The sequence below is a fragment of the Copadichromis virginalis genome, linkage group LG17 (assembly GCF_057382275.1).
Source record: "Copadichromis virginalis isolate Kocher_CV1m ecotype Utaka linkage group LG17, C_Virginalis_male_GT1.1, whole genome shotgun sequence".
NCBI classification, from domain to species: Eukaryota; Metazoa; Chordata; class Actinopteri; order Cichliformes; family Cichlidae; genus Copadichromis; species Copadichromis virginalis.
This window is the reverse complement of record NC_140634.1, coordinates 22,791,228-22,806,414: the sequence shown is the minus strand read 5'-3', so window position 1 is coordinate 22,806,414 and position 15,187 is coordinate 22,791,228. Positions and strand designations below refer to the sequence as shown.

At 39.4% G+C, this 15,187-nt stretch overlaps 1 protein-coding gene across 3 annotated transcripts in view; it reads right to left on the bottom strand.

The window, feature by feature from the left end:
• The window catches only part of sfmbt2 (Scm like with four mbt domains 2), a 62,489-nt gene that overhangs the window by 43,344 nt on the left and 3,958 nt on the right, over positions 1-15,187 (bottom strand). For all 3 annotated transcript variants that reach the window (XM_085436307.1, XM_085436309.1, XM_085436308.1), the window contains exons 2-4: positions 11,760-11,941; positions 8,139-8,233; positions 633-873 (exon numbers count right to left, since the gene is read on the bottom strand). In XM_085436307.1, coding sequence (XP_085292433.1) covers positions 633-873; positions 8,139-8,233; positions 11,760-11,850 — 427 coding nt within the window. In that variant the 5' untranslated portion in view covers positions 11,851-11,941. The remainder of the gene's footprint in view (positions 1-632; positions 874-8,138; positions 8,234-11,759; positions 11,942-15,187) is intronic.

Below are 15,187 nucleotides of genomic sequence, written 5' to 3'. Positions count from 1 at the left end.
AAATTTCCATTTCCACTCCTATACCAGCGCTGATTTTGACACCTTTTGATCAGAAGAAGGTTTTTTGATCAGTTTCCATGAGCAATGACCAAAGCATCAACATTAATTTGTGGCTTATCTGCTCCTAGCTCACATCGCTCTGTCACTAATAGTTTCCCCCCAAAGTACCGGCTAGACAAACTGACTTCACAAGATAAAACTGCCTTTCTACTAGCTGCTGTTAGCTGACACTCAGTTTTATTCCTTATGCAGAGTTTGCTTTGGAGGGGAGGGTGCACAACGCACTGGATTTTTAATGGGAATGTGTTTTCAGTTTTTTAAAGGTTGAAACACTACAAATTTTTTAGACTACATTTGAGTTAGTTTTCAAAAGCTAGTTTTGAATTAGAAATGAACTGATTTTTATTCTTACAAAACAGCATAATCTGTCATGGTACCAGAGATGTAAGTATTACCAGCTGATTTTCTAACAGAAGTGAGTAAAACTTGTGTAAATTTCATAAATGCTGCGTATTTCAGTAACCTTTGACCAGGATTTTGTTTATCTTCACAGTGGTTCAAGAGGACCCTTTATGATACAGAGATCTAAATGTGTGCGTGGTGCACGGGTGCATCAAAGTAATCCTTCCTACCTTCAGGGGGCATGAGGGTCTTGTTGTTTTGTGCACACCAGCCAACTGGGTGCAGCTCAGCTGTCATGACATCACACCAGAAGTCAGCCTTGCGGTCCTCGCCGTAGCCACTGAAGCGCAGGAGCAGCAGCTGGCCACATGTAGTGATGATGGTGGCCACCCAATAAGTGTCTGGGTTGCTCTTATTGGCCACTTCGAGCTTCATGCCAGGCTGGAAGCTGCTCTGAAGGCTGATCTCCACCTATAGAGGAAAACAAAAGGACTTTCAAGTTATAATCTTTTTTTTTTGCTTGTTTTTTTTAAGACGTTTGTCTTACTGTTTTTCCTTAAAAATTGAAGTTAACACTGACATTTGGGAGACCAACAGGGCATGAACACAATCAGAGGATCAGAAGTCAATTTCCATTTATAAACTCTGGTTGTACATATAAACTGTGTCTGACAGCTGAAATATTACAGGTCAACCATGAACCACACTTCAGTGTGCAGGTTTGTGGCCCCTTTGGATACTTTGGCTTTAAAATAAGGGTGATAAGCATGAAGTTTGTTTACATCCTGCTTGACCTCCCTGATCTTTACACTGTAGGTTGGTACTACATCCATAATAAACTATAAAAAAAAAAAGTATAAAAAGGAATAAACTAGGTAAATTTGACAAATGAACAAAAAAAAAAAAAAAGAGGAACAGTCTTTTTTTGTGGAACTAAAGTAGTGACAGTAGGGGTGTATGACATAACCAAAATAATATTAATAACACTGTGTGGGGGATGAGTTCAGGCGCTGTTTCAAAACTCAGTATTCACAGTAGCAAAACGAGCGTTAAAGGGAACTCCACTCATTTTACACACAAAGGTCAGCTTATGCGAAGTGCTTCACAGCCTGTGAAAACAGTTGCTTAGTGTCTTTCCTTGCTTTGCAGGAGGCCAAAGAAAACAACCCTTGAGAATTTCATTAGGACCGTCATGGCTCGAGCTTCAGACTAGACAAACTAATGAAAGAAAAGTGTTACAAACAGAAAGCATGAAGATTCAAAGACAAGAGCATGCAGGAAGTTGTAATGCAGGAATATTCGTTATGTGCAATCTGGTGTTTCTGGAATTGAACCTACATCAGATATTAAAGGTCAGGATATTTCCACCCATGCATTTTTTTAAAGATGCCATTTCCAGGCACTTTCTGTCTTGTAACTGGAATTTTTTTCAGTTTGTTGGCGGAGATGTCCTCATGCAAAATGATGATGGGAATTTTCTGACATTTGACTAAATAACCAACAATAACAGTGTGAGACTCCAGACTCCATATATCAGTGAGCTACTAAAACCATACATGACATCTAGATCTCTGGAGTCTACTGATCAATGCTGTACCTATATCCAGGCTAAAGACTAAAACAAAGACAAAAGGTGACTGGGCGCTTCTGTTGGACGTAAGATCTGTGGACACTGTTAATATCTTTAAAAAGAAACTTAGGACCCTTCTGTTCAGACTTCTATTTATAAATGTATACTATTTTAATTGTTGGATCTTATTCTGTATTGTTATTTTTTGAGAGCACTATATAAATAAACCTTACTTACTCCTGGGTTCATGTGAAAAAGTGACATTTTCTTGTCAATTCCACCCCATTTCAGCCTATTTCACTTTGCTATGTATTTGTTAAATTATGATCTGAATTTTTTGATCCACATCCAGATCTGGATTGACTCTAAAAGTTAATTATTTACGTTTAACTGAGCCTCACCTCTGGAAAACATTTAGAGCAAATCTATTCATGGCACTTTGAGTACTCCTGCTAACAAACCAATCACATCACCTCCTTAAAGGAAGTAATTGAACAACAGTGTGATATCTAATCTCACATGTATTTTATCAATAGTGTATCACCTGATATTACATATTTACTGACAGGATCAAGTGCTGAGAGTGCCTAAGAACTGCTTTACAGTGCTACTAACAGCATGTAAGACGGGTGTAGGTGAGATTTTAATATTCACCAAACCAAATTACTTTCAGAAAAAGACTAAAACAATCCCTCAGGTTAAATAAAAGCCTCTCAGTTTGTCCTTGTGCAGAAAAAGCGATAAATCTGTATATAAAAGAATAATGCATTTCCACCATAGCCACAAGCTGCTGTACAATTCTAGAGAACATTACAAGCCCAGCAGGATGTTCACATTCAACACTAGAAAAAAAGAAAAAACACCACACACACACACACACACACACACACACACGTGAATGGAAAAGCCAACATCTTAGAAATAAACACAATACAAATGGCCCCGTGACTTCCTGCTACAACAATGCAAACGTGCTGTATCACTCTGGCTGGCTTATGTAAGAGAGCTACGGGCAGCCTCAGCAGCAAACACTGACTGTGTGTGTGTGTGTGTGTGTGTGTGTGTGTGTGTGTGTGTGTGTGTGTGTGTGTGTGTGTGCGCGCGCGCAGGGATGTGTGTGCACAAGCCCAAGAGAAATCACTGTTTCAATTTGTCCAGGCAGAGAGAGAAATGAGGGCTGCACTTTACTGAATCACATTTTTCTGGGGAATTCATGGTCTGTTTCCCAGTGACTCAATCCACTTACCAACAGGGCAATTTAGGCTCCCAAGAAACCCCGTCCCCTCAAATCACCACAGACAGTTTGTCCAACATTGAGGCGCACTTGTAAAACTCACATATTTTAATCTTGGTTTTATTACACTCAACACTCAGTGACGTAAGAAAGTGAGACACTGACACACATATTTTACACCTCTGAAGCCCGTCCTCCCAGCAGCTGAGCGCGGTGAGTCTCATAAGAGCAGACAGCTGCTCCGCTGGACAAACACACGGTCATCTGAGGTGGATAAAGACTTCGCATCCAGGATCAGCTCTATTCGCCCATCTGGCCCTCTCCTGTGATGTAATGTATTAATGGAGGCAAAGCTGAGTAACTATTACTTATAGGGTGTCTTTTCTGGAGGACTGCTAGTAAAAAAAAAAATTAAATAAATTAAATAAATAAAATAATAAAATAATAAAATAATAAAATAATAAAATAATTAGATAGATAGATAGATAGATAGATAGATAGATAGATAGATAGATATGTAAAACCACATGCGTTTTTTGTTCGTTATATGATTATTATTAACCCTGTAATTAATCAGTAGTGAAATTTAAGTCTGAAACTAACCCTCTGTTTAAGAAGAAAAACAAAGACTCCTTGATAAAATTATTAGTGCTACATTTTTGGATGCTGATCTAAAGTAACTAGGAAAGCTGTTAGAGCCAGCTATTGTAACTAGGATATGGGGTGTGGAGAGTGGGGGTGGTTTGTTACAATTTAATGTTGTCCTCTATTCATGTAGTGCCATCTGCAATAACACTAATCTCTAATTTGGGCAGCAGCACAGGCAGAGCAGTGGATCTGCGTGTGTGCTGCACACAGGAGGAGGGAGACCCGGGGGACTTTGTTCCCACTTACTGCATGATGAGAAAGTAAACTATGTACATACAGACACCAGCAGTAGAGCACTAATATGGGCTCAAAATGTGGTCATAAATATTTTGTACTTGTAAATCGGTTTTGTACTTGTAAATCAGGATTTGTATGTGTAAAAAAGATTTGTATGTGTAAAAAAAAATTTGTGTGTGCGTAAAAAAGATTTGTATGTGTAAAATAAATTTGTGTGTGGGTAAAAAAAGATTTGTATGTGTAAAAAAGATTTGTGCGTGCGTAAAAAAGATTTGTGTGTGGACAAAAAAACCCCTGCAAGTTACAAGTATGAATTTTGACCCTATTTTTCTTCCTTTCATCTGATTGGTCAATGTCATGTCAATCACAAATGTAACAATCCAATCAGAGAACAGATGGGTTTGGCTGTCGAGGGGCGCTTTTTTTGAACTGCAGGTCCTTGAAGGGAATAAATGCCCTTTTACATGCCAACCCAGCGTTTTCCTTCATCACCATGAAGGAAAACAGTCTGTGGTCGTCCGAGTTTGGTGATTTTTGTGTCACAGGTCTACGTGTTTAATATAGGGACTTCCACAGCCTTTTCAACAGCGCTGCGGACTGCGGGGTAGGGGCGGGCAGTGTTTTGGAAATGACAGTCTTCATTACAAAAGCTTTCTTTGTTATGAATTAGCATAGATGTTTTTATTGAACATTTGAAGAACTAGCAAAAAAAAACCCCAGAAACTCTTGTAGAGGACATAAAGTCAGAGATAGAAAAGACAAGGAGCAGGTGCATCTAGTACAGGTAGAGCTGCTGCAAAAACCCACAGAGCCCAGCAGCCAGCGCAACAAATTCTGGATCCTTTGCTTTTAGCTAGCAGTTAGCAGCACATCCTGCGTCCGATGTGAAAGGACTTTTATGCTGCGCACTGTGACTCACAGCAATGGTCCTGGGTCAGCCCTGACTTTGTGTTAAACTAATCCTAAAGTAATAATGGTATTTCTAACCACTCATATACCACAACTTTACCTTTTCAACAGCTACTGAAAATTAGGGGACCTAGCTGCTACCCTTCAAGGACCTGCAGTTCAAAAAAAGTGCCCCTCCGACAGCCAAACCCATCTGTTCTCTGATTGGATTGTTATATTTGTGATTGACATGACATTGACCAATCAGATGAAAGGAAGAAAAATAGGGTCAAAATTCGTACTTGTAACTTGCAGGGTTTTTTTTTCTAAGTCCACACACAAATCTTTTTTACCCACGCACAAATCTTTTTTTTACAGATACAAATCTTTTTTACGCACACACAAATCTTTTTTACGCACACACAAATCTTTTTTACGCACACACAAATTTTTTTTACACATATAAATCCTGATTTACAAGTACAAAACCGATTTACAAGTACAAAATATTTATGACCACATTCTGAGCCCATACACTAACTTACAACTGAGATAAAGTACTGTGCAAAAATCCTGAGCCACCCCCACCTTTATATTTTGCTTTCAAGCAGCCAGACTTTTATTTGGACCTTTGCTACTTTTTCACAGATATTCAGTACAGTCCTTGTACCTGACCACTTTTGGAGAAATGCGTTTTTTGTTTGTTAAATCGCTGAGCACAGACCTGTGAATTATTGAAGCATAAAAAGCAACACCTAACTCTAAGAATGAACCAGTGGACCCATCTACACACAGGAAACTTATTTTAAATGATATCTTAAGGCACTTTGTTACTATAGCCTGTCACAAAAACACAAATTGTTTCAGTTTCTTTAACTAAATCCCAAAAAGCCAAATATGATACAGTCTGACAAGAATAAAATAGTAATTATCCACCACCAAGGTGCATCCTAAAGAGGAATACATTAAAAACCTGGCATATATTCCGTATGGTGTGTCCCTAAAACAAATTTGAGGAAACTGGACAAGTGGTGAACTAGTTGGTGACCCCTGAGCAACTTCCTTTGGGGTGGCTCACAGAATTAAATACTAAAATGCCATAAAAGACACCAAGCCAAACGGTTTAAATGTAAATTAAATAACATTAAACACAGTTTTCGGTTTCAGCGGCTTGAACATTCAGCTGGCCCACAAAGACAAACCACTTCCCTACTAGTCTTTCTTCTGTGGTTTCTGTGAGCAGACAGAAACAATTTCCACCTTCTAATAAACATATTTAAGCTACTTCAGCTGGAAGGAGAGCTGTGAGATGGACACTAAACATCAGCGACAGCAGGTGAATTCGACATGTTAAGCAGGCAACATAGTCGGTGATGGTCGACTCAAGGCCCGGTTTACCCCTCAGCTGGCCCTGACCAGGACAGCCCAAACCAACTTCAGCCTAGCAAATCAGAGCAAAGCAGAGCACAGTTGGCCTATAGACTCACTACCAAGAAAAGTACCTTTCTCTTTCACCTCTTAGCTCTCCAAAAATCTGTGGTCTGAGTAGCATCAGTAGTGATTATATAGATTTCACTTTTAAACAAGCTCTAGGCTGTGGTACATTGTTTTGATATCTGATAATGCAGCTTTCTAGAGAACTAAAACTGTAACCCAGTTCTAGTTCACACAAAGATAATGATCTGGGCATAGTGCAGCGCAGTCATATCTAGCATGCTCAGTATTTTGCCACTTTGCCACACAGCCTCTGGTGCGAGTTTTGCACAAAAAGTGCTGATTTTTAACATGCAGATGTTTTAGTGCCTACTCGAAACTGTTTTATTGTCTTCTGGCTAGCTGAGTAACTTGCTGCACCAACTGAGAGTTTACCCCATAAAATATAACACAGTGAAACCTGAGTCACTGAGCTTGAGCTTTATACTTTCAAGTTTCATGTTCTGATATTACTTTAACAACAGAATAACCTTGTTAATGTCACGCTGAAGATTTCACACAGACTGCACATGTCTATCTGAGTGTTTTGCTGCAAGTAGGAACGACTGGTCTGCCATACGTCATGCATCTCAAAAAGATGACATGTCTGGACACCACACAAAGCACAGGATTTGTGAGCAAACTCCATGCAAATACATAATCAATATACATATAAATTCCATGTTTGGAAATACTCTTTTATTTATTTATTCATTTATAAGTGCTACATGGCTCTGAAAGCTTATCCAAAACTAGAGCATAAACAAGGTCGATAGTAAAAAAAAAGGTGCTCTGTTTAGGATAAAATCATGTAATAAATTTATTCTTGCAGCAGTTCAGCAAGCATAATAGACCAAATTGACTCCAAGTCTTCATCAGGATCTGACAAATACAAATTTGTAAATTCCACAAAAAGGCCGAAAGCAACAATGAATTAAATCCTACTAAGACGCTATTGTGTGTGGCTCTGAAGTCTCATACTGTATATCCTAATCCTGCGATACAGAGCTCCACTTTTGTCCAAAAACTATCACAAAAACACAACAAAAAGCAACACTGTTGCACTGGTGGCACTGACTGGTATTCATTATGACAAACACAAACAGTGCTGTTTGTTTTGACTAAAAATCATGCTGTCTGGATTTGCCCAACAGAAAACAATCCTCAAAAAATTCACTCGGCCAGAAATGTGGTAGTCCAAGACTATCAAGAAAGACATATGAACACATTGTTGAAAGGAGAAAAATGCTACACTGGTGATACTTAGATAATGTCCTAATATCATTATAATGACTGCTTTCATTTGCCACACCTACTTCAGGGCAAGAAAACAGGAAAGACTGGGTATGATGATAACATTCAAATATAGTCTCAGGAAAAGTGAATGAACAGCTGGTCCTTATTATGTTATTTATTTGCATCTATTGTCATGTTTTCTTTGGTACCTAATTAGGTACCTAAAATGGTATTTTAAAAAAAAGAAAAAGAAATGCCAAAGGTCGCCCAACAACGCGTGCGTCACAAGGAAACAAAGACACTGAATCCTCTGTTGAGGCTTGAACACAGCACTGCCCTGTTTTGGTTCTCTCCCATGTGTTGTTAAAGGATCTCTGCATATGGCACTTATCTATGAGGCTGTATTTAAAGGATTAACATGTCAGGTGAAGTTTGTAGACAGTCACTCACATGCTTGAAGTTGGTGTGAGGGGCAGCGTCGGCCCCATTCTCCTCCAGGTACTCCTCCCAGTTAAACTCCACCTCTTCCTCCATCGAATCTGCATCTAAATGAACAAAAGTCAACTGTACATTAACCAACAATAAGACAGATACTTAAAACAACAATTTAGCTCCCAGCTGATTTTTGTTTTTACTGTTACTTATTGCCTCATTCGTGCCCAGGAAACAAGGAAATATACCTAATAAGAACGGAGGCTTTCAGCTCTTCATCACACTCCCTTTGAATATTTAGACAGTTTAAAATTGTTGTTACACAACAAGAACATCAGGCACTGCCACTGGAAAATGTCATCTTATTTATTAACAGGCCTAAGCAGCTGTTGGCCCATATCTCAGTGCATCCCTAATGCAGGTAGCAATTAAACACAGAGCTGTAATTTCTTGTAAATGTAGCTAATTTTGCCTAAGCACAAAATCCACAGTAAACTATCTGGAGGCAGTTTGCGTGCACAGCGTGCTGCAGGTTGTCTTACATAATGTCATTAATGTTTCTCCTGAAGGTGATTGAAGCTGATGCAGTCGAGGCATGCGTCAGGGTTTTTTTCCCCATCAGTATGTTTCTGTGTGAGTGAAGTATGTGAAGGCTGTGTGTGTGTGTCTGTGTGTGTGTTTCAGTGTGTGCCGAATCTCTGGAGACTCCTCAGAGTGAAAACTGAGGGACTGAACCTGTTCTGTGTAATGAGAGGAGATGGTAGCGAGCTGCTATTTTGATGGAGTTTGTTTCTAATAGACTGAAGTGTCTGCTCTCATTTTTCCCATGAATGGACATACGTGGCTTCCTCCCCTTAGTGGTCATTTTTCACTTTGTATATTATTAAATTAGTACATGTTTTTTCTTGTTTCTGATCATCAGCCAAAATTCAGACAATTTCATATTACATAGAGACTGCCTGACAATGCAGAATAAACTGTTCTAGATTCACACTGCATAGTAAATTCATTCTGTACATATGAGATCTGTCATAATCCACCGCAGTGGTTTCCAAGCTGTGTCCTGTGGCCCAACAGAGCACCTCGAGGTTAGTCCAGGTGTACCTTGGGTATTTGTGTCAACTTAACATTATTAGTGCAAATTTAAATTCATGATATCAGTTTAAAGAGTCTGACAATAAGATGGGTGAGGTAACAGAGATAACTTTCCTGTGTGCAACACACAACTGCTAACTGAAATGGTTATGCTATTAAAAGTGCCTGCATCTGAAAATACAATCAAAAGAGGAACTGACAACACTTCAGATGACAAACAGGCTATTTTCTGCAGATATGAACACATGTGCGCCTTGTACTGTGTTTTTTGGGACACCTTACACAAGAAACACAAAAATAAGCAATTTAACACCAACATTAAGTTACACGATATGTCAGTGCATGTCGCCTCAGCTTCTCTTACAGGGAGTGCAGAATTATTAGGCAAATGAGTATTTTGTCCACATCATCCTCTTCATGCATGTTGTCTTACTCCAAGCTGTATAGGCTCGAAAGCCTACTACCAATTAAGCATATTAGGTGATGTGCATCTCTGTAATGAGAAGGGGTGTGGTCTAATGACATCAACACCCTATATCAGGTGTGCATAATTATTAGGCAACTTCCTTTCCTTTGGCAAAATGGGTCAAAAGAAGGACTTGACAGGCTCAGAAAAGTCAAAAATAGTGAGATATCTTGCAGAGGGATGCAGCAGTCTCAAAATTGCAAAGCTTCTGAAGCGTGATCATCGAAGAATCAAGCGTTTCATTCAAAATAGTCAACAGGGTCAACAGGAAAAACCAAGGCGCAAAATAACTGCCCATGAACTGAGAAAAGTCAAGCGTGCAGCTGCCAAGATGCCACTTGCCACCAGTTTGGCCATATTTCAGAGCTGCAACATCACTGGAGTGCCCAAAAGCACAAGGTGTGCAATACTCAGAGACATGGCCAAGGTAAGAAAGGCTGAAAGACGACCACCACTGAACAAGACACACAAGCTGAAACGTCAAGACTGGGCCAAGAAATATCTCAAGACTGGTTTTTCTAAGGTTTTATGGACTGATGAAATGAGAGTGAGTCTTGATGGGCCAGATGGATGGGCCCGTGGCTGGATTGGTAAAGGGCAGAGAGCTCCAGTCCGACTCAGACGCCAGCAAGGTGGAGGTGGAGTACTGGTTTGGGCTGGTATCATCAAAGATGAGCTTGTGGGGCCTTTTCGGGTTGAGGATGGAGTCAAGCTCAACTCCCAGTCCTACTGCCAGTTTCTGGAAGACACCTTCTTCAAGCAGTGGTACAGGAAGAAGTCTGCATCCTTCAAGAAAAACATGATTTTCATGCAGGACAATGCTCCATCACACGCGTCCAAGTACTCCACAGCGTGGCTGGCAAGAAAGGGTATAAAAGAAGAAAAACTAATGACATGGCCACCTTGTTCACCTGATCTGAACCCCATTGAGAACCTGTGGTCCATCATCAAATGTGAGATTTACAAGGAGGGAAAACAGTACACCTCTCTGAACAGTGTCTGGGAGGCTGTGGTTGCTGCTGCACGCAATGTTGATGGTGAACAGATCAAAACACTGACAGAATCCATGGATGGCAGGCTTTTGAGTGTCCTTGCAAAGAAAGGTGGCTATATTGGTCGCTGATTTGTTTTGGTTTTGTTTTTGAATGTCAGAAATGTATATTTGTGAATGTGGAGATGTTATATTGGTTTCACTGGTAAAAATAAATAATTGAAATGGGTATATATTTGTTTTTTGTTAAGTTGCCTAATAATTATGCACAGTAATAGTCACCTGCACACACAGATATCCCCCTAAAATAGCTAAAACTAAAAACAAACTAAGAACTACTTCCAAAAACATTCAGCTTTGATATTAATGAGTTTTTTGGGTTCATTGAGAACATGGTTGTTGTTCAATAATAAAATTATTCCTCAAAAATACAACTTGCCTAATAATTTTGCACTCCCTGTAGTTAAATGATAAATCAAAGTCATTTTACAACTTATACTCCACTGGTTCAGTTTCAGGTATAAGAAGTGTTAAAAATGTCCCATCATGAACAAAAACTTAAATTTGCACCTTCGCTCAGGATTGCAAACACATCAAACTGGCATTTAGCTCACATTTTATGTTTTCTTTAGAAAGAGAAAGTAGCACAACAACTGCAAGTCCAGAATGTGCCTCGGATACAGGCCAGTAACGTATCCTGACATGTTCATGTGCAATGACAAAACAGCCTGTAAAGTGGGCTTCCACGTAACGGTATGGGCATAGGTGTTACATAACAGCCATCTTTGAATACACAGGAAAAAATACATGCTTCTCGTGACTAAGCCATGAGGACAGGAGAATTCAGTTCAAGCAATAAACAGCCAGGGACATACCCTTACTGCTGACCTAAAGGAGAAATCTACAGAGAGAATTAGAGCATGTCTTTGTGACACAAGTGGCATTCTCTGTTTCCCATCTTGTTAGTGAGATTCCTCAGACGCATTTTCATCTGTGTCAACCGCACCAATCTGTTGATCTGATGAGGGCTGCAACATGAAACCACCCTGGCCACATTATGGTTAAAAAAAGCAGTGCAGGGTCTTACCTGTGTTCACCTCTTCTTCTTTCCCATTGGTGGGATAGTGTGGCTTCACTGTAGTGAGGGCCAGTGGCTGCTCCTGAGTGTGAGACTGCATGCTGCCCGTTTGACTTCCTGTTGAGCATTAACCTTTAAACCTGAGATCTTTCAATTCTTCTTCACAGCATCTCTCGCCTTCCTTGACAGCCCTGCACCAGAAAAGATAAATTCAATCAAAGCTCTAATTTAATCAGATAATGTTCAATCTGCCCTCTGTCCAGAATAGTCCAAGATCCTTCCAGGAAACAGATGATTTTACTGCTCTTCGCTTACAATAACACGAACGAATCGACACAGTTCACAAAACCTTGAGGTTTGCACACATAAACAGCCAGTATTTGAGGAGAATTTCCTTGGAAATTGTGCACACTGTATTTCCATTTTCTTGAGAATAAACAAAAGAAGAAGTGGGTGGTTACCACAACCAGCAACAGCCAGTTTGTCTTAATGTGCTAAAAAGAAATAAATTGCCACCTTCAGAAACTTAACACAAGTCAGCTGATATTTTCAAAACAGTAAAAAGCACAGCAGTTTTCTGCATCATTAAAATCATCCTCTCCCTCCTCTGCCTGTGTGCTTTTCCAATATCTTGCATGCTGTGTTCATTTTCATACCACAGCAAAACTGCATCAGATAACCAGTCAGAGTCAAACAAAGTAGAAAAACTGGAATAACATGACTAAGCAAACAAGTCTGCAAATAAGTGTGACCAGAAAATATGCATCCAGGCACCTGAGGCAAGAGAATAATACAGAAGAGCAGAATCATGTCACTGTAACTAAATATGGAAGACTAAAGAGGAAATACTGTCTGACCGTAAATATGTATTTCTGGCACATACTGAAGGAAGCGTAACTGTGTAACGCTAACAACCATAAACACGTTTCTTTTGATCCTTTATATCATTAGCTAAGCTAATGTGTTAACTGAATATTGTTGGAAAGAACTGTAATAAAAAAATAATAAAAAAGAAAACAGGTAACCATGTCCTGATATTAAGTTTTAACCTTTTTCTTGTGGCTTTCTGTTATTATACAGAAATACCTGCAACTTACTCTACTTCTTTTGTCTTTTTGGTTTGTAATCCTGCTAATAACCTTCAACCTAATGCAAATCCTAACAGGTAAAACATGCTTCCAGGTGTTGATTAGCAAACCAGCTTCACCCTCCGGATCAAAGGTTAGTTTCTTCCCCTCCTCACAAAACTACAAAACTCAACTGTAAATGTGACTGGGTTGTTTGTTTTTACCTTTCCCAACCCGTTTTATGTGGTATTGTTTTTCTTTTTAATTCTGTTTCTCTGTATTTAGCTAATCAGTTCAACTATTTCACCATTTGCACATTGACTGATTAACTGTTTAGGCCAGGCGTGTCAAACATAAGGCCCGGGGACCAGAATCACCCTGGTGAAGACTCCAAACCGGCCAACTGAATAGCTTTGGAAAATGTGAAGGACAACATAAATTTTTGACTTTTAATTGTATTTTCACAATATTTACAGCTTTTCCTATAGATAAAGACCTCTGTCATAAAATTCCCAATACAAAGTAATTAATTTATACATTTCTATAATTTTACACATTTGCTTCTTACAATTTAAGCACAAAGAGTCATACTGACAGATTTCTTTCATTTACTACAGCGGCCCTTTATCATGTGCAAAAACTGAGACAAACTCCTTAAATTGCACCTTTTATCTTATATTTAGATATCACATTGACTACATGTGTAGTTACATTTCTTTACACATAGACAGAAATGGAAGTTTTAATGTAACATAAGGCTGTATATGACCTGCAATGCAAAATGAGTTTGACGTCCTTGGTTTAGGTTATAATTATTACTAAATCATGCAAAAATATAGTGAACATTTTCACTGAGTCCTCCCTCAACTCCTTAAATGTCTCATTAGTCCACAACCCTCACAGCAGGTCCCTTCTCTGAGCAGTTCTCCCATGTCTGCAATGATCTTCACAGCATCAAAAACATGACAAGTTAATTTTCCCATTAATGTGGCTTTAACCAAGGAACCTGTACACATCCGGAGCTGCTGCACAGCTGCTGCCTACTGCCGATCATAACTAAGATAGGTGAACTGCAGAGACTTATTTCCTACAGGAATCAATAAAGGATGTCTTACCCTCTAATACAAAGCGGAGAAAACAAGCAAATCCTCCAACCTAAAAAATACAATTCACTGATGATCACTCCTTGCAGTGCATCATTAAAGCTGTATAAATACACTTAAAAATGCCAAGACAGCACGTAGAAACCATGAGACTTGTGCAGTAAAAGGAATTTTAAGCAATAAAGTAAATCCTAAAGGAATAAAAACCAAAAGTCTATCCAACGCTGGCATTATTCCATGAATAAAACAAAGAAAAACAATCAAAACAATCATCAGTTCATTATATTCACAACAACAGGCTATGCTTGTCACTTGCCTGGTGGTTGTTCTTGGTCATGCAGTCACATCACCAATGAATCACTCACCGACTTACACCCATTTTCATCAACCTGGCAATTAGAGCTGAGGCATGTTGCTGTCACACAGCGATCCTCAATCAAGAAGAAAACAACTCCAAGCTCATGGGGTTGTTGCTCTCAACTATGAAAATCAATATCCAAAAGAGCAAAAAATACTCCGTGATTAAGTACCCAACCTGATGTGCACCCACATGGGAAAAAAAAAGAAGAAATAAAACAAAACTGTGATGCGCATCCAGCAATCCTCTGATGAAAACACACTGAAGTCCTGCTTCCAAAAAAGAGAACAAAAGAAAGAGCCTTAAAATCCACAGGAAAGGAAAACACTTCTCCTCGTCCTCGCACGCCTGTTGGAGCTGCGAGTGTATGTAGAACTGTGAGGCTGCAGCACAAAGGCTGTGACAGCCTCAACAACTAACTGTGTGTGTGTGTGCGCGCCATCCCCCACCACAGAACACACACCCCCTTGCGTCCCACAGTGGCTCCGGCGTGCATCCATTGCGTAAACAACACGCTGAGCTAATTTGGCTCACATGACGCTGCTGTTTGCTGCCCTTATCCCCCACTCTCTGCCTAAGTACACTACAATCTTCAGCACTGATACATCACTGTCATCAGCAGCCTTCCACAGCACTCATTAAACTCATCAGAGTGCTCAAACACTGCTATCAAACAGTAGGAGGAGGATGAGCAGCTCGTTTCTTTTCCTTAAAATTCTCTTTAAAAACTTGCAGTTTCACATTCACTCTACATCTGCTTATTTCAACACCTCAGCAAAGCAATCTAGAGCCTGATTGACATCTTTTAACTACTTTTTATGGTTTGTTATTTTAAAAACAGAAACAACGATCCACAATTTGCAGCTTTTGTCGATTTTATATCATCGTACATTGGATAACTCTAAGATT